The sequence below is a fragment of the Cetorhinus maximus genome, chromosome 3 (assembly GCF_964194155.1).
Source record: "Cetorhinus maximus chromosome 3, sCetMax3.hap1.1, whole genome shotgun sequence".
Classification (NCBI taxonomy): Eukaryota; Metazoa; Chordata; class Chondrichthyes; order Lamniformes; family Cetorhinidae; genus Cetorhinus; species Cetorhinus maximus.
Genome location: NC_135881.1, coordinates 38,080,246 through 38,105,367, shown reverse-complemented (window position 1 = coordinate 38,105,367; position 25,122 = coordinate 38,080,246). Strand labels below are relative to the sequence as shown.

Below are 25,122 nucleotides of genomic sequence, written 5' to 3'. Positions count from 1 at the left end.
TGTAAAGGAAAACACATTAAGGTTCCATCGAGTCTATGAGCACAACACAATTCCTCATGTGGTCCTGAGTGCCCATATAGCAGCACCAGGTTGGAACATGTCTCACTCTGCTGCCCTGCCACTCCAGCCTCACTGTCAGCTACAGGTTTGCTCTCTCTATTCCCCAGCAATCTGGGGGACCTCTCACTCAGCAGGGGTGAGGGCCCTTAAGATCAAGCACCTCTCCTCCTGTCTTCACCCGTTTCTGTTGATTGTGGGTCTGCTTGTCCTGCAGGAGAACGTGGAGATTTAGTGACTTCAGCAATGTCAACTGACTCCCTTATCTGCACTCACTCCATCACACATAGTGGCCCAATGATGTGTGAGTTTATATCCACCGACACATGAGAAACACCTGACCTACCTACCTAATCCTATTCACTCATCCAGGCAAGTGGAGAGTATTCCATCACATTCCTGACTTGTACCTTGTAGATGGCGGACAGGCTTTGAGCAGTCAGGAAGTGAGTTACTCATCGCATGATTCCTAGCCTCTGACCTATTCATGTAGCCAAAGTATTTCTATGGCTAGTCCAGTTCAGTTTCTGGTCAATGGTAACCCCCAGGATGTTGATAGTGGGAGTTTCAGTGATGGTAATGCTATTGAACATCAAGGGGTGATGGGTGGATTCTCTCTTGTTGGAGATGGTCATTGCCTGACACTTGTGTGGCGTGAATGTTACTTGCCACTTGTCAGCCCAAGCCTGGATATTATGCTGCATTTGGACATGGACTGCTTCAGTTTCTGAGGAGTTGTGAATGGTGCTGAACATTGTGCAATCATCAGCGAACATCCCCACTTCTGACCTTATGATGGAAGGGAGGTCATTGATGAAACAGCTGGAGATGGTTGGGCCTAGCACACTACCCTGAGGAACACCTGCAGTGATGTCCTGGAGCTGAGATGACTGACCTCCAACAACCACAACCATCTTCCTTTGTGCTAGGTATGACTCCAACCAGTGGAGAGTTTTCCCCCGATTCCCATTGACTCCAGTTTTGCTAGGGCTCCTTGATGCCACACTCAAATGCTGCCTTGATGTCGAGGGCAGTCACTCTCACCTCACCTCGGGAGTGCAGCTCTTTTGTCCATGTTTGAACGAAGACTGTAATGAGGTCAGGAGCTGAATGGCCCTGGTGGAACCCAAACTGGGCATTAGTGAACAGGTTATTGCTAAGCAAGTCTGCTTGATAGCATTTTTGATGACTCCTTCCAATACTTTACTAATGATTGAGAGTAGACAGATGGGGTGGTAATTGGCCAGGTTGGATTTGTCCTGCTTTTTGTGTACAGGACATACCTGGGCTATTTTCCACATAGCCAGGTAGAAACCAGTGTTGTAGCTGTACTAGAACAGATTGGCTAGGGGCGCGTTAAGTTCTGGAGCACAAGTCTTCAGTACTATTGACGGAATATTGTCAGGGCCCATAGTCTTTGCAGTATCCAGTGCCTTCAGCTGTTTCTTGATATCATGGGGAGTGAATTGAATTGGCTTAAGACTGGCATCTGTGATGCTGGGGACCTCTGGAGGAGGCCGAGATGGATCATCCACTTGGCACTTCTGGCTGAAGATTGTTGCGAATACTTCAGCCTTATCTTTTGCGCTACTGTGCTGGGCTCCTCCATCATTGAGGATTGGGATATTTGAGGAGCCTCCTCCTCCAGTGAGTTGTTTAGTTGTCCACCACCATTCACGATTGGATGTGGCAGGACTGCAAAGCTTAGAACTAATCCGTTAGTTGTGGGTTTGTTTAGCTCTGTCTATCCCTTGCTGCTTATGCTGTTTGGCACGCAAGTAGTCCTGTTTTACAGTTTCATCAGGTTGACACCTCATTTTTAGGTACGCCTGGTGCTGCTCCTGGCATGCCCTCCTGCACTCTTTATTGTCCCAGGGTTGATCCACTGGCTTGATGGTAATGGTAGAGTAGGGGATATGCTGGGCCATGAGGTTACAGATTGTGTTCAAGTACAATTCTGCTGCTGCTGATGGCCCACAGCGCCTCATGGATGCCCAGTCTTGAGTTGCTAGATCTGTTCGAAATCTATCCCATTTAGCATGGTGGTGGTGCCACACGATGGAGGGTATCTCAATGTGAAGGTGGTCTTCTCCACAATGACTGTGCGGTGGTCACTCCTAGTGGTACTGTCATGGACAGATGCATCTGTGGCAGGCAGGTTGGTGAGGATGATGTCAAGTGTGTTTTTCCCTCTTGTTGACTCCCTCACCACCTGCCGCAGACCCAGTCTAGCAGCTATGTCATTTAGGGCTCAGCCAGCTCGGACAGCAGTGGTGCTACCGAGCCACTCTTGATGATGGACATTGAAGTCCCCCACCCAGAGCACATTCTGCAAAAGTAAATTGACCAAACTGCAGAATAAATGGAAGTGGACGTGGAACCTATGGCCTTGATGCAGAGCCTCCCTGCTTGCCCAGGTGGCTCGGACCTGCAGAACTGTCACCTGCGAACATACGAATTAGGACCAGGAGTAGGCCATTCAGCCCCTTAGCTGCTCCGCCGTTCATTAAGATCGTGGCTGATATGATTGTGGCTCCACCCCACTTTCCTTCCTACCCTCCATATCCTTTGGCTCCCTTGTCAATCAAGAATCTATCTAACTCAGCCTTAAAAATATTCAACGACCCCCATCTCCACTGGTCTTTGGGGAAGAGAGTTTCACAGACTCACGACCCTCTGAGAGACCTCCTCATCTCTGTCTTAAATGGGAGATAGCTTATTTTTAAACAGTGTCCCCTAGTTCTAGTCTCTCTCACATGGGGAAACATCTTTTTAGCATCCACCCTGTCAAATCCTCTCAGAATCTTATATGTTTCAATAAGATTGCCTCTTATTCTTTTAAAGTCCAATGGATACAGGCCCAACATGTCCAACCTTTCTCCATAGGATAAGTCCCTCATTCCAGGAATCAGTCGAGTGAATCTTTTCTGAACGGTTTCTTATGCAATTATGTCCTTTCTTAAATAAACAGACAAAACTTGTACATAGTATTCTAGATGTGGTCCCACTAATACCCTTTACAACTGTAGCAAAACATCCCTGCTCTTATATTCCATTCTCCTTGCAATAAATGAAAACATTCCATTTGCCTTCCTGATCACTTGCTGTACCTGCATACTAACTTTTTGTGATTCATGTACCAGGACACCCAGATCCCTCTGTACCTCAGCATTCTGCAATCCCTCACTATTTAAATAATAATATTAAATAATACCCGATGGTAGAATCGTCCAATGAAAGCCTGCTTGTGCCACACGTTTGCATGTGTTTCACCTGCCCGATGCTGGTCCTTTAGATTTTCACACAAATCGTGTGGGCCCTGGCTTCCAACACAAAAGCAGAAGGGGCACCCACTTTCAGTTTTGTCGTCAGGAATGATGTGCCACTGATTAAATTACATCTGATGATACATCAAGCAGCTTCTATGCTCAGTCTTTACAAGTATGCATTCAGCTTCAGGTCAGGGGCTCATAACTGGAAGTAAAGCATGTAGCACCTTCTTTGGATTACATTCTTTGACTGCATGCCAAGAATGCAACAATTTCAATTTAAGTGAGTTGCTGAGTATAATTGAACCTGCCGTGTCCTTAGTTTTGTGAAACTGGCAGTCAGTAAATTTTCAATTACACCATCTAGAGACACCAAATACGGTAAATTTTCATTTAGTAAACAGAGTTTGACTTTATAAGCATTGCAAATCCTCCATTACTTTGACTTTTTTAGAGGAAGAAAGTGGGGAAAATTCATCCTTATCTTGCTACGTTTCACATCAGACCCTTGTTTCAGGGAAAAAAAATTCCATTCTCTGAAGTCATTCTCCGATGTTAGAAAAATTGATTCCAGTTTCACCTTTCAGACCAAGCCTTCAGCTTCAGCATCTTGATTCAACCTGTTAATTTAATTATAAAACCTAATGATTATTTGCTAAAAGATGAAGTCCAAAATTGGCACCAGGAGCAATTTGCCTTCTGCCCACAACACCAGGGAGTCGAAAAATCAGCCCTTGATTGCAGTAGTAAGGGAGAGTTGCATTGTTGAAGGTAGCCCCATTGGACAAGATGTTAAATCAAAGCTCTGTCAGTCCTCTTTCGTAGGTGTATAAAGATGCTGTTGCACTATTTGAAAAAGAGCAGGAGAATTCTCTCTGATGACCCAGCCGATATTTATCTTTCTACCAATATTACTAAAAACAGATTTTCTTGATCATTATCTTATTGCTGTTGTTGGGACCTTTGTTGTGTGCAAATTGGCTGTTGTGGTTACCTATACGACACTTCAAAAGTACTTCATTGTAAAGTACTTTGGAATGATCTGAGATCACCAAAGATGCAATATGGATACAAGTTATTTCTCTGTACATGAAAATTAGAAAAACTAATAGTCCTTGAGTCCTGGCCACCCACTCTCACCAATACTAACATTATTTCTCAAACATAAAATATTAAATGCGATTATTCTGTGGACACTGTCCCTAGGGTTGCTATGACTTCAATTTGCTGTACATTGTCTTGATCATTTACAAATACGGTGTCAAGACGAGCACTGCTTGTTGTGCCTTCCCTGACACAGGGTCATGAAGCTGTTATGCATTGCATTTACCAACTTTTGTTTCTATCGCTCATTAAAATAACTTTACTCTTCTCAACTATCCTCCTTCTTGTATTAACTTGGTAGTTTGTAGCATACTTAGATATTAACTTAGATCTTTACATGTTAGAGGTTTTTATCCCGTTAGATAAATTAAAAATTTTTTCACACAGTATCACAAGACATTCCCTGGTCAAGAGGTTAGGCTAGCAGGAGTGCTCTCCCAGGACCTGGTGCAGTTTCCTTGTGTGAAGGATCATCTAGGTTCACAAACTTTTTTTATTCTTTCATAGGATATGGGCATTGCTGACAATGCCAACATTAATTGTTGCCCATCCCTAATTGCCCTGAAGCTCATTCCGCTAAACCTGTTCATAAGACCCACTGAGCCTCCAGTCACACCTCCCACAGATGGTGCAACTGAGATTTGACACATGACCCAGGACACTCTACTGGTCCATGCAAATTTATTTACCCTGCTACCAAGTCACATTTGAATTGATGTGAATAGCATTTACTGGAGTGCCTCATCTGGAGCAGTGTATCCTGTTCTGGGTGCCACACTTTAGGAAAGATGTGAAGGCATTAGAGAGAGTGCGGAAAATATTCACAAAAATGGTTCCAGGGAAGAGGAACTTCAGTTATGTAGGTTGATTGGAGAGATTGGGACTGTTTTCCTCAGAGAAAAGGTTTAGAGGGGATTTGGTAGAGCCTGAATATACAAAATGGACAGACTTGAAAGGGAAAAATGGATTGAAGAGAGGGTACAGATTTAAGGTAGTTGACAAAAGAAGCAATGGCAACATGAAGAAAAACGTTTTCATGAGTGGTTGGGATCTGGGATGCACTGCCTGAGATTGTGGTGAAGCAGGTTCAGTGGAGGTATTTAAGACATTAGTATCTGAAAACGAAAAATATGCAGGGAGGAGTGAGGCGTGCAACTACGTAAATTGCCCTGTTGGGGAACCAGTACAGACACGATGGGCCGAATGGCCTCATTTTGTGCTGTAACCATTCTGTGATTCTCAGACTCAAAAGGTCTCACATTCAGTTTTTCTCTGTGCGGAATTAGGTATTTATCTGGGGCAGTAGCAGGGGGAACTGGGCTTAAGCAGGAGTAAAAATCAGCCAGATCCCTATACTTAGATATCCCTGGCGGAAAGTACACCAGTGCAGACATTAAGCAAGCAGGGAATGGGGCTTGCCTGTAATACACAGTGGCCGAATAGCCACTAACACTCATTTATCAAGGCCAGCGCGATCCACGGTCACTGGGACCAGATAATGGGAGAGTTGCCGGGGTGCGGGGTGGGGACTTCACTTAAGCCTATATTTACGAAAGAGGGGGTGGGGAGAAATTGTACTGAGGAACACATTCAACATCTGTAACCTGTGAGAAAAAGAGTTGATTGGAATGTGTCGAATTAAAACAGATGGGAGTATTTCCCCCCCCCCTGGATTTTTGCACACCTCTGCCCATACAAGTGAAAATGCTGCGGGGGGCTGGTTTTGTACCTAGCCACCTCCCTCTACGGGTGTCGGATGTATCTCCTGGGGTGGTTTACAGTGTATCAGTTTGTATTCACCGGCAAATCGCTACCCTTGAACCGGAACTCCTTAAGCGGATTGGTTACACTGCGCTGTTGTTACTGTGTGGCTTGTATTGGAGGATAAGTCACCATTTCAGACACACACACACAGAGAGAGACATACAGCAACAATGATGTGAAGCTCCACCTGAAGAGTGTGTGTGCGCTCTCGCTCTGTTTTTGTTTCTACCTTGGACGACGTTTAAACCGTAAACAGTTTGACTTCTAATTAGTGTTATTGGGGTGGGGGGGGGAAAAAAAAACCCCAATAATAATGACTTGGTACAAACGATGAAGGAGATGGAGGGGGAGATCAGCTGCTGAGCTTTGGCAGAGCTCCCTCCGGTCGGGTTGGTCAGTCTCAGGAGAGAGGGGGGAACGCTCGCCGGTTTCTTTCCCATGGCTGTGCAGTGCTAGCTCCGGCCGGATGAGGGTGTATCTCTGATTGGACACTGATTTCCCCCCCCCCCCTCCCTCCCCGTTATACATTTTTTTTCCTCTGTGTGTGTGTGTGTGTGTGTGGAAATCCCACTCCCTTTGGCTCGGTCTGAATCCGAAAAAATAAAGCATCCTGCTATAGAGAGAGAGGGAGAGAGAGAGAGAATGGGGAATACCACTTCATGCTGCGTCTCGTCCAGCCCCAAACTGCGGAGGAACCACGCTCGGCTGGAGACTTACCGCACCGACACCGACATCAGCCGGGAGGACACGGGCTGTAACCTGCAGCACATCAGCGACAGGGAGGCGGTGGATGGTAGGTTTTTCGATGCTGTTGTTCCCTCCCTCCCAGTCTGGGGCCTGGCTCCTTCCTTCCCTTCCCCTTCTCTGATCTTGTCTGAAGTCTTCCAGAACATGTCTGCGGCCGGGGGGGGGGGGGGGGGGGGTGACTGGTCCATCTCCTCAGGGTGGTCAAAGCTTCAACGAGGAAGCCAGTGGCTTGCTCATCTCGCCCTGGGTTCCAATGTGCCGACATGATCAAGTTTATTTTATTATTTATTTATTTCCCCCCCCCCCCCCCCCCCCCCAAAAAAAATTACATTGCTGCTGCTGTTGCTGTCGGCGGGAGTCTGAAATATGGGGGGGGGGGGGGGGGGTGTGCGAAGAAGCGACATGAGCTGACCGCCACTCTTTAGAAAAACCTTTTAAACTGCTGATCTCTCGCTGTCTGCTCTGATTTCCTCTTTAAACGGACATAAGTGAAGCGTCCAGATGAGAGCAGACTTTGGGCAGACCCGGTTGTTTTTTTTTTCTCTCTGTCTTTACAAGCACTCCCGAGTTCCACCAGGTTAAATAAATCTTTATCGCTTCACAATTTTATAAGCACTGAGGGAATTTTGTTGAAGAAAGTGAATATGAGGGGACCCCCCCCCCCCCCCCCCGCAAAAGCTCTGGGTCAGTCTAGGTGAATGCGCGCCTTTCCATCTCGGGAGGAGTGCAGCCTTGCTCCCCCCGGTTGGACGTGAACCGAATAGTAGTGGCTGGCGCTGGGGACGGGCTTTGGTGATAAGTGACTCCCCGCTGTTCCAATTGCCCTACCTTTTCCCCCCCTCACCTCCCCCTCCCGGATGAATTTAGTTTCCCCACCGTATCCGGGAAGATGTTTCAAGTTACAAGCGGGGCTATTTTTCTGTGTGTTAAAGGATCCAGTGAGAGCTCTGTGACTTCTCGGGTGGGCACTTTGGGAATGTTTTTTTTCTGCTTGGTTTGAGACGTGTGTTTTGTCGATTCAACCGTGTTGGTTTCTGGCGTGGACTGAAGCCTCTGCTCAGAGGGGACCAGGTGCTTTGCGATGTTGCGGTGGATAGAAGTCTCAGTTGCCCGTGTTGTAGGTGTCAGCTGAGAAACCACAAGAGCATGTCCATAAAATCATCCCACCTCAATTTTTAATCATGGTTTAATGTTCTTTGGGTTATGCAAGTACTCAGTTGATTACTGTGATTAGGGATGTAGATATGTGAATATGTACTAAATATGTTTCCAGTCTAGGCAAGATTTACCTCACCTTAAAAATGAATGTTGTCAGTTTAGCTCAGTTGGTGACATTCGCCCATGTCAAAGTTGTGGTTTGAACCCAGATCTGAGCACCCAGTCGAGGCTGATACTTCAATGCGGAACAGGTTTCTGAGCAAAGAAGATTTAGGCCCTATGTTTTTGCTTTACAAGTGAATAGTTTGGGGGAGATGATGGCGTAGTGGCAACGTCGCTAGACTAGCAATCCAGAGGCCCCGGCTAATGCTTTGGGGACATGGGTTCAAATCTCATCACGGCAGCTGGTGGTGGAGTTTAGAAAATAGTTGAGACCAAAAACATTGTATGTTTTCAAGAAGGAGTTAGATATAGCTCTTGGGGCCAAAGGGTATGGGGAGAAAGCAGGAGCAGGCTATTGAGTTGGATGGTCAGCCATGATCATAATGAATAGCGGAGCAGGCTCGAAGGGCCAAATGGCCTACTCCTGCTCATAGTTAGCCTGACAAATCTGTTAGAATTCTTTGAGGAGGTAACGAGTAGGTTAGACAAAGGAGAGCCAATGGATGTTATCTACTTGGACTTCCAGAAGGCCTTTGACAAGGTGCCACACAGGAGGCTGCTCAGTAAGATAAGAGCGCATGGTGTTAGAGGCAAGGTACTAGCATGGATAGAAGATTGGCTGTCTGGCAGGAGGCAGAGAGTGGGGATAAGGGGGTCCTTCTCAGGATGGTGGCCGGTGACTAGTGGAGTTCTGCAGGGTTCAGTGTTGGGACCACAACTTTTCACTTTATACATTAATGATCTAGATGAAGGAACTGAGGGCATCCTGGCTAAGTTTGCAGATGATACAAAGATAGATGGAGGGACAGGTAGTATTGAGGAGGCGGGGAGGCTGCAGAAGGATTTGACAGGTTAGGAGAATGGGCAAAGAAGTGGCAGATGGAATACAATGTGGGGAAGTGTGAGGTCATGCACTTTGGTAGGAAGAATAGAGGCATAGACTATTTTCTAAATGGGGAGATAATTCAGAAATCTGGAGTGCAAAGGGACTTGGGAGTCCTAGTCCAGGATTCTCTTAAGGTTAACTTGCAGGTTGAGTCGGTAGTTAGGAAGGCAAATGCAATGTTGGCATTTATTTCGAGAGGACTAGAATATAAAAGCAGGGATGTGCTGCTGAGGCTTTTTAAGGCTCTGGTCAGACCACATTTAGAATATTGTGAGCAATTTTGGGCCCCGTATTTCAGGAAGGATGTGCTGGCCCTGGAGAGGGTCCAGAGGAGGTTCACGAGAATGATCCTAGGAATGAAAGGCTTAACATATGAGGAACTTTTGAGGACTCTGGGTCTGTACTCGATGGAGTTTAGAAGGATGAGGGGGGATCTGATTGAAACTTACAGAATACTGAAAGGCCTGGATAGAGTGGACGTGGGGAAGATGTTTCCATTAGTAGGAGAGACTAGGACCCGAGGGCACAGCCTCAGAGTGAAGGGAAGACCTTTTAGAACAGAGATGAGGAGAAACTTCTTTAGCCAGAGAGTGGTGAATCTATGGAATTCATTGCCACAGAAGGCTGTGGAGGCCGGGTCATTGAGTGTATTTAAGACCGTGATAGATAGGTTCTTGATTGGTAAGGGGATGAAAGGTTACAGGGAGAAGGCGGGAGAATGGGGTTGAGAAACTTATCAACCATGATTGAATGGCGGAGCAGACTCGATGGGCCGAATGGCCTAATTTCTGCTCCTATGTCTTATGGTCTTATGGTTTCTTTTTTTCTGTCCATAGAACATCAGCATAAGTATATATGTTCACGTTCTTTTCCTTTAGCTGATCCATATGTAGAGTGCGTATTCGCCTATCTGTAAGCACTTTATGTGCTATTTTACAGATAAGATGTCAAACCTAGGTCCTACCCACTTCTGGGTGGATGTAGAAGATCACGTAGTATTGTTCAAAGATGTGTCGGCGGGAGGGATGATTGTTCCGAGACACCAAGACTGGCTGGATGTAATAATCTTTTCTAGTCTTGTACATTCCTATGCCCAAGCCAACATTCCTTCCTAAACTAACACCATCAAATAACACTTTTTAAATTCATTTACGGGACATGGGCTTCACTGGCTGGGTCAGCATTTCCAGCTCATCCCTAGTTACCCTTGAAGGTGGTGGTGAGCTACCTTCGTAAACAGCTGCAGTCCATGTGGAGTAGGTACACCCAGATTAACTGGCATTGATTAATTAAGATAGGCCATTTAGCCATTCTTATCTGTAACAACTCTCATATCTGTGTTGCCTGATGGAAGCATCTGCTGAAAACAGTGAGTTTACATGTATGCAGACTGCGCCCAGCTCGAGGCTGCCTCTGCGTTGTCAGACTATCGTCACCCCCGCTCCTCAAAAAAGCCACTCTTGGCTCCCCTCCCCCCCCCCCCATCCTTGTAAACTACAACCTCACCTCCAACTCATAGAGTCATAGAGATCTACAGCACAGAAAAAGGTCCTTTGGCCCATTGAGTTTGCACTGGTCAAACAAGTACCTAACTATTCTAATCCCATTTTCCAGCACTAGGCCCATAGCCTTGTATGCCATGGCATCGCAAGTGCACATCTAAATACTTCTTAAATATTATGAGGGTTTCTGCCTTTCCCACCCCTTCAGGCAGAGAGCTCCAGATTCCCACCACCCTCTGGGTGAAAAAATTCTTCCTCTTATCCCCTCTAAACCTCCTGCCCCTTTGCTTAAATCTATGCCCCTGGTTATTGATCCCTCCACCAAGGGGCAAAGTTCCTTCCTGTCTACCCTATCTATGCCCCTCATAATTTTATACACCTCAATCATGATTCCCCCCCTCCCCCTCAATCTCTTCTGCTCCAAGGAAAATAACCCCAGTCTATCCAATCTCTCCTCATAACTAAACTCCAGCCCAGGCAACATCCTGGTAAATCTCTTCTGCACTCTCTCCAGTGCAATCACATCCTATGATGCGGATTCCAGAATTGCACGCAATACTCTAGCTGTGGCCTAACCAGCGTTCTATACAGTTCCAGGGACCTTCCTTTCCTACTCAAAGTCCTTTGAATGTCTGAATATGTCACTTCCTTTACCTGGGCCATCTTTCCCAGGATTTCACGATTGAATCCCTCCAATCAGGTTTTTGCCCCAAGCACACCGGAACAATCCTTTAACTGTCACAAATGACTGAGGCCACATGAACTATCTTCCTCATTCTTCTCAACCTGTATACAGCCTTTGACATGGTTGACCATACAATCCTCCTCCAATGCCTCCTCTATCATCCAGCTAGGAGGGACTGCACTTGCCTGGTCCCATTCTTTTGAAACATAGAAAATAGGAGCAGGAGTAGATCAGTCAGCCCTTTGAGCCTGCTCTGCCATTCAACATGATTACGGTTGATCCTCTATCTCAAAGCCATACCCCTGCTCTCTCCCCATACCCCTTGATGCCTTTAGAGTCTAGAAATCTATCTATTTCCTTCTTAAAGATATTCAGCAGCTTTGCCTCTGTAGCCCTCTGTGATAGAGAATTCCACAGGTTCACCACCCTCTGAGTGAAGAAATTTCTCCTCATCTTAGTCCTAAATGGCCAACTCTGTATCCTGAAACTGTGACCTCTTGTTCTAAACCCCCCAGCCAGTGGAAACATCATCCCTGCATCCAGTCTGTCTAGCCCTGTCAGAATTTTAAGCTTTCCAATGACATCCCCCCTTCATTCTTCTAAAGTCCGGTGAATACAGGCCTAGTCAACCCAATCTCTCCTCTTGTGTCAATCCTGCCATTCCAGGAATCAGTTTGGTGATCCATTGCTGTGCCCCTCTGTGGCAAATATATCCTTGGGTAAGGAGACCAAAATTGCACACAATATTCCAGGTGTGGTCTCACCAAGGCCCTGTACAGCTGCAGTAAGACATCCTTGCTCCTGTACTCAAATCCCTTGACAATGAAGGCCAACGTACATTTGCTTTCCTAATTGCTTAATTAGCACCAGCATGCTTGCTTTCAGTGACTGATGAACAAGGACACCCAGGTTCCTTTGCACACCAACACCCAATCTATCACCATTTAAATGATGCTGTGCCATTCTGTTTTTCCTACCAAGTGGATAACTTCACTCTTATCCATGTTATACTGCACCTGCCAAGCATTTGCCTACTTTCAGCTTATCTAAATTACCTTGAGGCCTCTTAACATCCTTCTCACCACTCACATTCTCACCTAGTTTTGTGTCGTCAGTGAACTTGGAAATATTACATTTGGTTCCCTCATCCAAATCATTGGTATATATTGTGAATAGCTGGGGCCCAAGCACTGATCCCTGTGGTACTCCATTAGTCACTGCCTGCCACTCTATAAAAGACCTATTTATTCCTACTCTGTTTCCTGTCTGTTAACCAATTCTCAATTTCAATTCTTATCTATCCAGCCATAGACAGAGCATCATTGCAATGAATTCTCTTCAGGTTACTCTGAGGGGCTTAAGAAACTATCCATGGCATTCTCCTATTTCTCACATACATGCGGCCCCTCAATGTCATAATTTGACAACACAACATAGGTTTCACATGCACATTGCTGACACCCAGCTCCAACTCATCACCACCTCTCTTGACTTGTCCACTGTTTCTAACTTGTTACACTGCATGTGTGACATCCAGTACTGAATGAGCAGAAATTTCCTTCAGTTAAATATTAGAAGACAAAAACAATTGCCCTTGGTCCCTTCTACAAAGCCCATTGCCTAACCACCAATGTAATCCTTCTCCCTGGCAACTGAGGTTGAACCAGACTGCTTTCAACTTTAGTGTCATATTTGACGTAATGATGAGCTTTTGACCACATATCTACTCTATCATTAAAACCACCTACTTCCACCTCTCTAGCATCACCTCAGCTCATCTGCTGCTGAAAGCCTCGTCCATGCCTTTGATACCACTAGACTTGATTATTCCAAAGCAGGCCTGTCTGGCCTTCCATTTTCCACCCTCCATAAAATTGAACTCATCCAAAATTTGACATGTATCCTAACTCGCAGCAAGACCCATTCACCTATCACCCCTGTGCTCACTTACCCGCATTGGCTCCTGATCTGACACTGCCTCAATTTTAAAATTGTCTCCCTTTTTTCAAATCCCTTAATGGCTCACCCCTCCCTATCTTTGTAAGCAGCTCCAGCCATACAATCCCCCAACATTTCTGCCCTTCTCCAAATCTGACTTCTTGTGCATTCCCTTGACAATCAAAGGCATTACCATTGCTGAATCCCCCACTATCAGCATCCTGGGGGTTACCATTGACCAGAGACTGAACTGGACTAGCCATATAGATACTGTGAGCAGAAGAGCAGGTCAGAGGCTACTTGTGTGGCGTGAATGTTGCTTGCCACTTGTCAGCCTAAGCCTGGATGTTGTTCTTGTTGACTGCTTCACTATCTGAGGAGTCACGAATGGTGTTGAACATTATGCAGTCATCAGCTAACATCCCCACTTCTGGGCTTACGATGGAACTTTTGCTGTTTGGCCCGCAAGTAGTCCTGTTTTATAGCCTCACCAGGTTGATACCTCATTTTTAGGTATGCCTGGTGCTGCTCCTGGCATGCCCTCCTATGCTCTTTATTGAGTCAGGGTTGATCCCCTGGGGGGATATGCCATGAGATTACAGATTGTGTTTGAGTACAATTCTGCTGATGGTCCACAGCACCTCATGGATGCCCAGCCTTGAGTCACATGTAGGTAAGGACGACAGGATCTTAGTGGACCAACAACTTTTAATTCCAGATTTTTTTTGAATTCAAATTCCACCATCTGTCGTGGTGGGATTCGAACCCAGGTTCCCCAGAGCATTACCCTGGGCCTCTGGATTACTAGCCCAGCAACAATACCACTACGCCATCGCCTCTCCTCGTAACTAAATACAAGTTGCTGTTTGACATCCAGTCCTGGATGAGCCACAATCTCCTCAAATTGAATGTTGGGAAGGCCCAAGGCATTGCTTCCACCACAAACTCAAACATAAGAACAAGGAGCAGGAGTAGGCAATTCAGCCCCTCGAACCTGCCCCGCCATTCAATACGATCATGGCTGATCTCATTTCAGCCTCAACTCCAATTTCCCGCCCTCTCCCCATAACCTTTCAACCCGTTACTAATGAAAAATCTGTCTATCTCCTTAAATTTATTCAGCGTCCCGGCATCCACTGCACTGAGGTGGTGAATTCCACATATTCACGACCCTTTGAGAAAAGTAATTCCTCCTCATCTCTGACTGAAATCTACCACCCCTTAGCCTAAAACTATGGCCCCTCATTCTAGAATGCCCCACAAGGGGAAACATCTGCTCCACGTCTACTTTGTCTATCCCCTTTAGCATCTTATATACCTCAATTGGACCTCCTCTCATCCTTCTAAACTCTAGCGAGTATAGGACTGAACTGCTTAATCTCTCCTCATAAGACAAGCCCTGCATCTCTGGAATCAATCTAGTGAAACTCCTCTGAACTGCCTCCAATGCAACTACATCCTTCCTCAAGTAAGGGGACCAAAACTGTGCACAGTACTCCAGGTGCGGTCTCACCAATGCCTTGTACAGTTGCAACAACACTTCCCTATTTTTATACTCTATTCCTTTAGCAATAAATGCCAAAATTCCATTTGCCTTCCTTATTACCTGCTGTACCTGCATACTAGTTTTCAGCAATTCATGCATGAGGACACCCAGATCCCTCTGCACTGAAGCATTCTGAAGTTTCTCTCCATTTAAATAATAAGTCGCCTTTTTATTCTTCCGACCAAAATGGATAACCTCGCTATCCACGTTATCTCCATCTGCCAAATTTTGGCCCATTCACCTAACCTGTCCATGTCCATTTGTAAATTTCTTATTTCTTCATTGCAACTTACATTCCCACCTATTTTGGTGTCATCTGCAAATTTAGCTATAGTACCTTCTATCCCTGAATCCAAGTCATTAATATAGATTGTAAATAGTTGGGGCCCAAGGACCGAACCCTGTGACACCCCACTATTTACAGTTTGCCATCCAGAAAAAGACCCATTTATCCCGACTCTCTGCTTTCTGTTGGTTAGCCAATCCTCTATCCAAGCTATTACATTACTCTCTAACTCCATGTGATCTCATCTTGTATATTAATTGTTTGTGCGGCACCTTATCAAAGGCTTTCTGGAAGTCCAGATATACTACGTCTACAGGATCGCCATTATCCACTTTGCTTGTCACATCTTCAAAGAACTCTAGCAAATTAGTCAAACACGATTTACTCTTCATAAAACCATGCTGACTCAGATGGATTGCATTTTAACTTTCCAAATGCCCCATTACTATTTCCTTAATAATGGATTCCAACAATTTCCCAACGACAGACGTTAAACTAACTGGTCTATAGTTTCCTACTTTCTGCCCTTGCCCCCCCGACTTTTTTTTGAATAAGGGCGTTAGCATTTTTTCCAAACCACAGGAACCTTTCCAGAATCGAGGGAATTTTGGAATATTATAGCCAATGCATCCACTATCTCCGCTGCCACTTCCTTTAAGACCCTGGGATGTAGGCCATCAGGTCCTGGAGACTTGTCACCCTTTAATCCTAATAATTTGCTCAGTTTTTCTCTAGTGATGGTGATTGTTCTAAGTTCCTCCTTCTCTATACCCTCTGCACTACCTGTTACTATTGGGGTGGTACTAGTGTCCTTCACCATGAAAACTGAAGCAAAATATTGGTTAAGCGTCTCTGCCATTTCTGTGTTCCCCACTGTTAACTCCCCAGTCTCAACTTCCAAGGGACCAACATTCACTTGGTTTCCCTATCATCCAGTCTGCCACTGACCTTTGCAATTTGTATGCCTTAGTTTTTGCCTTTATGTTATCTTTAACTTCCTTGCTTAGCCATGGATGCTTTTTCCCCCTCTTACCATCTTTCTTCCTCTTTTTGGAATAAATTTTACTTGGGAAGAATTGAATATCTCCTTAAATATCTGCCACTGTTCATCAATCTCTCCACTGATTCCTTTTCCCTCCCCAGCTACTGTCTCATGTTGAGGCTGATTGTTCATAACTTCAGCATCCCACTCAACCTAAACTAAGCTTCCCAACTCATTAGCACTGCCTCTTCCTCTATCTCAGCTGACCTGCTGCTGAAGCCCTCATCCATGCGGTGGAATTCCCTCGAGAAACCTCTCCGCCTTGCTCTCTCCTTTTTAAATTGCTCCTTAAAAACCTACCTCTTTTGACCAAGGTTTTGATTGGCTGTTCTCATATCTTTTTATGTGGCTCAATATCAAATTTTGTGAAATAATGCTCTTGTGAAGTGTGGTGGGCTGTTTTATATAATGCTATATAAATGCAAGTTTTTGTTAAGGTAATTCGCAGGAGGGTACAGTCAGGGTGTGATGATTGAAACTGGCAAAGGAGGCCTTTAAAGTAAAGCTTTTAAAGTGAGGGATGCATCAATGTGCAATGGTTTAGGTTGAGAATTTCAGAGGGCAGGATAGTTTACATAACCTTTACATAACATGAACAGATTTGGACTGCAGCAAAGAGAAGGAAGTCTACCATATGCTGCTTGTTCACAGTAAAGAAAAAAAAATAGCAAATACTTCAAAGGCAATTCTTAAATAGGTCAGCTCTGCCTTTGAATTAGAATAAGCCAGGGGGAAAAAGGCTCTTGAATTTCTACTGTGGTGTTTTTCAAAATTCTTTCCTGGTCATATGAGCAGAAGTCTTAGACTTGGAGATGCTTGTCATGGTTTAATTCCCTTGCAAAACTTAACATGGAGATGAAGATTTAAAGTGAAAGGGGTGACTTGTTTACAGACTGTCAGTCATAGTAAATGTTTTTTTTTGCAGACTCATTCTTTGGCAAAAGCTAAATATAGCAATAGCTATATCTATGATTGTGCAAATCATATCAGAATTTACCAGTAGTTTTGCCCCACTGATAACATTTTGACAAAGGCTGCTGCAGTTTCTCCCAGTGCAATCCTCAATTTCTCTGCTTCAATTCCAAGGCATGCAGACATGAGCGTGTCAGATGTACCACTGGTTTAGCCATCCATTGTAACTTCAAGCTCTACAGGGCTTCATTCTCCTGCCAAAGTCACCAGGATTATCCTTGAGAGCAAAGATACTCCACAGTCTTTTCCACTCCTCAACCTCCTTGTTACATGCCCCTGTTGCCACCCTCTAACAACAAATGGGAGGCGGTCACTTTTTTTGTCACCAAGAGAGCATTTGTTCAGCCACCTCTATTGTTTTACCCTTATTTTCATATTAGCCAAGCTTCTTTAATGGCCTCTGTGCTCTGGCCCTGAAACCCTGTGTGAACTCTAATTTCTCTCCAGCATCTCCCATTGCCTTATTCAAGCACATCTTTTTCTTGAGACCCACCTCCAGCTTCTTTGTTCTAATTTCCACTAAGATGCTGACCACATAACTTCTCTTCCTGTCTGTCTGACGCTTAAATGATTCCCTTTCCTCGGGCTCCATCTTACTCCCATTCTGAAGGATCATTGATCTGAAATGATTATTCTGGTTCTCTCTTGAATGCTGCCAGAGATGATGAGCGTTTTCAGTTGTTTTCTGTTTTGGTTCCTTGAATATCTTCTTCCTTCACATATCTATGTACACATAGTTCCTACAACTATCTTCTTGAATCCTTTCATTAGGTTTCCACCTTTACCATTGCACTAAAACAGCACAAGTTAATCTCATGAATTACATTTTCTATCCTCCATGGCCTCTACACTGCTTTTGAGTGATGAATGTGCCCTCCTTCTTCAGTGCCTCTCTACTGATATCCAGCTTGGCGCATCTATTTGCAGTCACAGCATCTTTATCAATAGCTTTTCTTCCCCTGTAGAGACCCAAAAGGTCCGTCATTGGGCTCCTGATCATTCAAACATATGAATTAAGAGTACGAGCAGGCCATTCAATAAGATCATGGCTGATCTGATTGTAGCCTCAACTCCACATTCCCGCCCAACCCCGATATCCTTTGACTCCCTTGTTAGTCAAGAATCTATTGACCTCTGCCTTAAAAATATTCAATGACCCTGCCTTCACTCTCTGGGGGAACAGTATTCTAAAGACTAACAATCCTCTGACAGAAAAATGTTCTCCTCAGCTCAGTCTTAAATGGGAGACCCTTATTTTTAAACTGTGTGCCCTGGCTGTAGTCCCTCCCACATGGGGGAACATCCTTTCGGCATCCGCCCTGTCAAGTTCCCTCAGGATCTTGTATGCCTCAATAAGATCACCTTTCATTCTTCTAAACTGCAATGGATACAGGCCCAGCCTGTTCAACCTTTCCACATAATGTAAGCCCCCTATCCCAGGAATCAGTTGAGTGAATCTTCTCTGAACTGAACTGTTTCTAATGCATTTATAGCCTTATGTTCCTCATTGATGTGCTGCCATTTGGCGAGTCCTGAAAGACTTCATCCTAGCGTCTTAAAAGAGGTGGCTAATGAGGTAGTAGATGCGTTGGTGTTAATTTTCCAAAATTCCCTAGATTCTGGGAAGGTTTTATCAGAATGGAAAGTAGCAAATCTAACCCCTCTATTCAAGAAGGGAGGGAGGCAGAAACCAGGAAGCTGTAGGCCAGGTAGCTTGATGTCTATCATGGGAAGTTGTTAGAATCAATCATTAAGGAGGCTATAGCTGGGCACTTAGAGAAACTCATGGCAATTGGAAAGGGTCAGCATGGTTTTGTGAAAGGGAAATCATGTTTAACCAATTTATTGGAGTTCTTTGAAGGAGCAACGTGCGCGTTGGATAAAGTAGAGCCTGTAGCTGTACCGTACTTGGATTTCCAGAAGGCATTTGATAAGGTGCCACATCAAAGTTTATTGTGGAAAATAAAAGCTCATGGTGTAGGGGTAATATAATAGCATGGAAAGAAGATTGGCTGGCTGGCAGAAAACAGAGAGTATGCACAAATGGGTCTTTGTCTGATTGGCAGGATGTGACGAGTGGAGTCCCGCAGGGGTCTATGCTGGGGCCTCAACTTTTTACAATTTATATCAATGACTTAGATGAGGGGAGTGAAGGCATGGTAGCTAAATTTGCAGACGACATATAAAGATAGTTAGGAAAGGAGGTTGCAGATGAATGTAGATAAGTTGAGTGAGTGGGCAAAAATCTGGCAGATGGAGCAAAATGTGGGAAAATGTGAAGTTTCTCACTTTGGCAGGAAGAATAAAAAAGCAGAGTATTACTTAAATGGAAAACGGCTGCAGAATTTCAAGGTGCAGAGGGATCTAGGTGTTCTAGTGCATGAGTCACAAAAAGGTTAGTATGCAGATAGGGCATGTAATTAAGAAGGCTGGGGCAAGTAATTAAGAAGGCTAATGGAATGCTATCCTTTATTACAAGAGAAATCGAACATATAAGTAAGGATGTTCTGCTTCAGTTATACAGGGCATTGGTGAGACCACATCTTGAATACTTTGTGCAGTTTTGGTCTCCTTATTTAAGGAGGGATGTAAATGCATTGGAGGTGGTTCAAAGGAGGTTTACTAGATTGATACCTGGAATGAGTGGGTTGCCTTTTTAAGGAAAGTTAAATAGACTGGACTTGTTTCCACTCGAGTTTAGAAAAGTGAGGGGTGACTTGATTGAAGTATATAAGACCCTGAACAGTATTGACAAGATAGATGTAGAAAGAATGTTTCCTCTTGTGGGTGAGTCCAGAATGAGGAGGCGCTGTTTTAAAGTTAGTAGTTGCCTTTTTAGGACAGAGATGAGGAGAATTTATCTGAGGGTAGTGTGACTTTGGGACTCTCTGCCTGTGGAGGTGGGGTCATTGAATATTTTTAAGGTAGAGGTAGATAGATTCTTGATGGGCAAGGAATCAAAGATTATTGGGAGTAGATGGGAATGTGGAATTCGAAACACAAACAGGTCAGCCATGATCTTAATGAATGGCAGAGCAGAAGGATGCTTTAGTGACTGGAAGCCAGTGTCCAGTGGCATACCACAGGGATCTGTGCTGGGTCTCCTATTATTTGTCATTTACATAATCGACATAGATGACTGTGGGGGGTAGGATTAGTAAGTTTGCGGATGACACAAAGATTGGCAGGGTGGTTAACAGTGAGGTTGAATGTCTTGGGCTACAGGAAGATATAGACTGGATGGTCAAATGGGCAGATAAGTGGCAGGTGGAATTTAATCCTGAAAAGTGTGAGGTGATACACTTTGGAAGGAGTAATTTGACAAGGAAGTATTCAATGAACGGCATGACACTAGGAAGTTCTGAGGAACAAAGGGACCTTGGCGTGTGTGTCCATAGATCTCTGAAGGCGGTGGGGCATGTTAGTGGGGTGGTGAAAAAGGCATATGGGACACTTGCCTTTATCAATCGAGGCATAGATTACAAAAGTAGGGAGGTCATGTTGGAGTTGTATAGAACCTTGGTGAGGCCACAGCTGGAGTAGTGTGTGCAGTTCTGGTCGCCACATTATAGGAAGGATGTGATTACACTGGAGGGGGTGTAGAGGAGAGTCACCAGGATGTTGCCTGGGATGAAACATTTAAGTTATGAAGAGAGGTTGGACAGACTTGGGTTGTTTTCGTTGGAGCAGAGAAGACTGAGGGGCGACCTGATCGAGGTGTACAAGATTGAGGGGCATGGACAGGGTGGATAGGGAGCAGCTGTTCCCCTTGGTTGAAGGGTCAGTCAGGAGGGGACACAAGTTCAAGGTAAGGAGCAGGAGGTTTAGGGGGGGATGTGAGGAAAAACGTTTTTACCCAGAGGGTGGTGACGGTCTGGAATGCGCTGCCTGGGAGGGTGGTGGAGGCAGGTTGCCTCACATTCTTTAAAAAGTACCTGGATGAGCACTTGGCAAGCCATAACATTCAAGGCTATGGGTTAAGTGCTGGTAAATGGGATTAGGTAGGCAGGTAGGTCAGGTGTTTCTCACGTGTTGGTGCAGACTCGATGGGCCGAAGGGCCTCTTCTGCACTGTGTGATTCTGTGATTCTGATTTAGGAAAATTAAGCCGATAACCAACATTGACCTGAGAAGCTAATGCAGTCCACTAAAATTTCCATGAATTTTACATATTTTAAACTTTGTGCAACACAAAGCATATTGACAATGTGAATGTTGATGTTGTAAAAGGAGAGAAGATTCAGTACCCACTTTTTTGATAATAGCAGCATGATGGAGGTATGCTTGCATGTAAAACAGGCCACTTTGAATGTCAGTATTAGGAGCATAAGTGTATGCTTTTCCTTGCTGCATTGAATAGAAGTTTGGCTGGAAGTGGGTGTGAAGCAGATAAGCCAGCAAGTTTGCTTTTTTTCCTCTCAAAATTTTTTAGAACTCTGTGTAAGGACTTCATGAATAATTAAGCTGATTTAGAAAATTAGCCATCACTTCCTGTTTAAAGGGGCCCTTTTCACGAGGGGGAGGGGGGGTGTGGGGTAGAAAAAGCATTTGGCTGACATTTTTTGCTTGTTGAAGAAGATATTTTAATCATGTCATGTGCAAGCCTAAAGTCATGTGTTTGATGTAACTTAATTGTTTTTGTAAAGAAAATTTGTCAGATACTTTTCTTTTAAGATGTGCCCTTTTAAGTGCGATCAACCCATGCACCTGAATTATTTTATACATGCAAAAATCGCAGTGAGTTGTTACCAGTTCCACAGTGATTTAGAAACTAAGGCTGAATGCCAGAGTCGGAAATGAAAGCAGAACAAGGACATGCATAATAGGTCAGTTAGCAGCAAACAGGAAAAAATAGATCGACACTTTGGGTGCACACCTTCAGTAGTTTCTGTCTTCAGTAAGAACAGCTCCTTCCAGTGGTATCACAGTATTTCAAATCTACTGCCACTTGGTATATTTTGCAAGTGGAGCAAAAGATCCGATTCACTTTCAGCCTGAGTTCAGCATCTTTTGATGCACTCCACCTGTGATGCTTAATTGTTTCTGGCGTTCTAGATCTATCACTGAATTCTGCCAGTGTATTCTTTCTCCTTCACCTCCCACCACATGCAGCTACTTATGCTGTTACTGACCCTTCTGATCTCAAGAGTTGCAGTTCTTTAGAAGTTATAATTTGCAGTGCACTTGCACAGTAACTACAGTGCCAGAGTAAGTACTAGTCTATGGGGCATGGTGGTAACATCTATGCCTCTAAACTCCCTTTCACGTTTTCGCTTGTCAGCTAATTATGGCACAATCTGCCAAAAAGTAATCCAGTAGCCCTGCCACACATATATTATAGGAGAGGTGTAATTTGAACTCATCGTATAGTAAACTATTATTTGGTCCAAATGCAGACAGAAATAACTGAAAATATTCATGTATATGGGTAGAAGATGTTTGTATTTTCAGTTACAATTTAATGGAAACTCTGCCTGGAAGGAAAGGAGTAGAATGTGTGGTTAAGATGGCAAATCTAACATTCCAAGTGAAATTTCTCATGCCACGACAGCCACTATGTGGATGGATTGGGATGTTCCAGTATACTGACATGGACAGTATTAATATTGGCCGATAGTGGTATGCATGGAAGGGTTCACTATGTTATGTTCCTTTACTTTATTAATGCTGCTCACTAAACAATTTGGCAATTAGCTAATTCTTCAATGTATTTATCTGTAGCATCGTTTACAGATGGTTGTGCTGTGGCCCTAGCAGATGTGTTGGGCTGTGACTGCAAGTGAAACTATGATGTTTGCAGTGCTTCCCAGGCAATTAATGACCAGTGGGGCTCAAAAATCATTTGGATAAATTGCTGACACATTAGTTGAGTTTGGCAGCATTGTATGGGACATTAACTTTTGAGAAGCACTATTGCACAGTGGTTGCTCCTTTTGAAGTTCTGTTTCTTAACTTCTGCCTCTAAGACCGAGTGGTTCAACTGAGCTGAGAGTAGCTTGAGAGGAGGTTGTCTTTGTTATAGAACAAGCTTTCCTCGAGTCCTGGCCATCAGTTCATCTTTTTGCAAAAGAAGTTTAGAATTATATTGCTAGATTGCAACAGTGATAAACACAATAAACACCCATTCCCCACCCCCCACCCCTCCCCAAACCTCTACCATCATTCCCCCCTTTCACCTGTGGCTTTTTGTAAACTTACTGCTTCTGTGTCTCTATAAATAACTATATTGGCTGTGGAAAGCTGACCAGACAATCAGTTGGTCATGCTGCTTTTCATGCTTTCCACCAAAAGAAGGGAAAGGAAAATTAAGAGTCAGTGTATTTCAGTTTTCATGCAGGAAATGGAAGCACTCTATTAAAACAGAACGGCAGGTCATGTTCTATTGTTCCACTTCCTGTGAGTGAGTGCCAGGCTTTCACCTGGCAATAGCTTTTCTATATTATTTAGTCATCAGCTTCTGTAGCCCATGTCTCTGTCTCGCAGCAGCTGGAAGAATGTTAAACTGGTGATAGGAAGGCTCATTTTACATGGGGCCACCTCGACCTTGGGCAGTTCCCCCTGAGATCAGGAAAAGTGCTAGCCCAGGGCACAAGACAGGTAAGGGGACCACAGAGACTGTGGCGGAGGAGCCTGGGTGTTTGCCATTGTTCACGAGGCATGATGGGCAATAAAAGCTGGCATAGCTAGCGCCACCCACATCCTCTGAAATATATAGAAGATGCTTGCGAATGGTGTGGAAGAGAACAAAGAAGCCAGGGAGGATGGGCAAGTTGACCCATGGCGCTGTGGCACAGGAGGCCACTCAAGTGGTGGGGGGGGAAGGCAGAGGAGGGAAAAATGAATGTGCTAGTGATAGAGAATAACGTAGTTGGAGGATGGAAACTGTTCTGTGCAGTCATGACCGTGAGTCCTGAAGGTTATGTTGCCTGCCTTGTGCTAGGATTAAGTGTGTCTCCAGTGGCTTAAGAAAAACTTTGAGAAAGGTGGTTGGGGGGAAGAACCCAGTTGCTGTGGCACACATTGGAACCAATAACCTAGAACATGATTCTGCTGATGGAGCTTGAGGAGCTAAGGTACAAAATAATAAACACTACCTCTACCTGAGCCGCCTGCAAATTGGCATAGGGACAAACAGATTAGAGGTTTTAAGTGCATGGCTGAAAGATTGTGGGGGGCAGGGAGGCAGGGCACCAGTATTGGGACAAGTGGGGGCTCTTCTGTTGGGATGGCTCCACTTAAATGTGGCTGACCCAATGCCCTGGCATATCGAAATAACTTGGGCTTTTAACTAATAAAGGGAAAGGAAGGTTCAGGGATGATAAGTTTATAAGTCTGACGAGAAAAGTTAAGGCTGCAGAGCAGAGTAGCGACTCTAGTAAACAAGCAGATTGTGCCAGAAAGAAAGTTTAAGAACAGTAATAGGGCATTAGTGACAGCCCACAAGAGGGGAAAATAGTAAAAAGCTAAAATTGAAGGCATTGTATCTGAATGCACAAACATTTGTAATGAGACAGATGAATTAATGACACAAGTAGAGTTAAGTATGTTTGAAAGAGAGTCTGGGGAATTAATAATGGAAAATAAGGAAATGGTGGATGGATTGAACAGATACTTTGAGTTTGTCTTCTCTGTAGAAGATACATCCCAGGAATAATTGTGAATCAGGAGGTGAAAGCGAGGGAGGAACTTAAAACAATTATAATCACCAGGGAAAGAATACTGAGAGCATTATTAGAAGTAAAACCAGTGACGAGAGTCTTAAAACAAATAGCTGCTGAGTGTAGATATATCGGTGTTAATTTTCCCAAATTCCCTCGACTCTGGAAAGGCCCCAAATGATTGGAAAATAGCAAATGTGACTCCTCTTGTCAAAAAAAGAGGGAGACAGAAAGCAGGAAACTACATGCCAGTTAGCTTAATATCTGTCACAGGGAAAATTCTGCAATCTATTATTAAGGGGGTTATAGCGAGGCACTTAGAAAATCTCAATCTAATCAAGCAGAGT

General features: G+C 44.4%; 1 protein-coding gene and 1 long non-coding RNA gene across 2 annotated transcripts in view; one reads left to right on the top strand and one right to left on the bottom strand.

Moving 5' to 3' along the window:
* Window positions 1–3,712: 3,712 nt before the first annotated feature.
* Window positions 3,713–7,099, bottom strand: LOC144677318 (uncharacterized). The gene is made up of 2 exons (XR_013575639.1): window positions 6,912–7,099; window positions 3,713–3,946 (listed from the first exon to the last, which is right to left on the bottom strand). It is a non-coding gene; the product is annotated as an uncharacterized LOC144677318 (long non-coding RNA).
* ccny (cyclin Y) overlaps window positions 6,274–25,122 on the top strand; it is a 242,789-nt gene continuing 223,940 nt past the window's right edge. Inside the window, exon 1 of the mRNA XM_078537443.1 lies at window positions 6,274–6,987. Within this exon, the coding sequence (XP_078393569.1) occupies window positions 6,837–6,987 (151 nt within the window). The 5' untranslated portion in view covers window positions 6,274–6,836. The remainder of the gene's footprint in view (window positions 6,988–25,122) is intronic.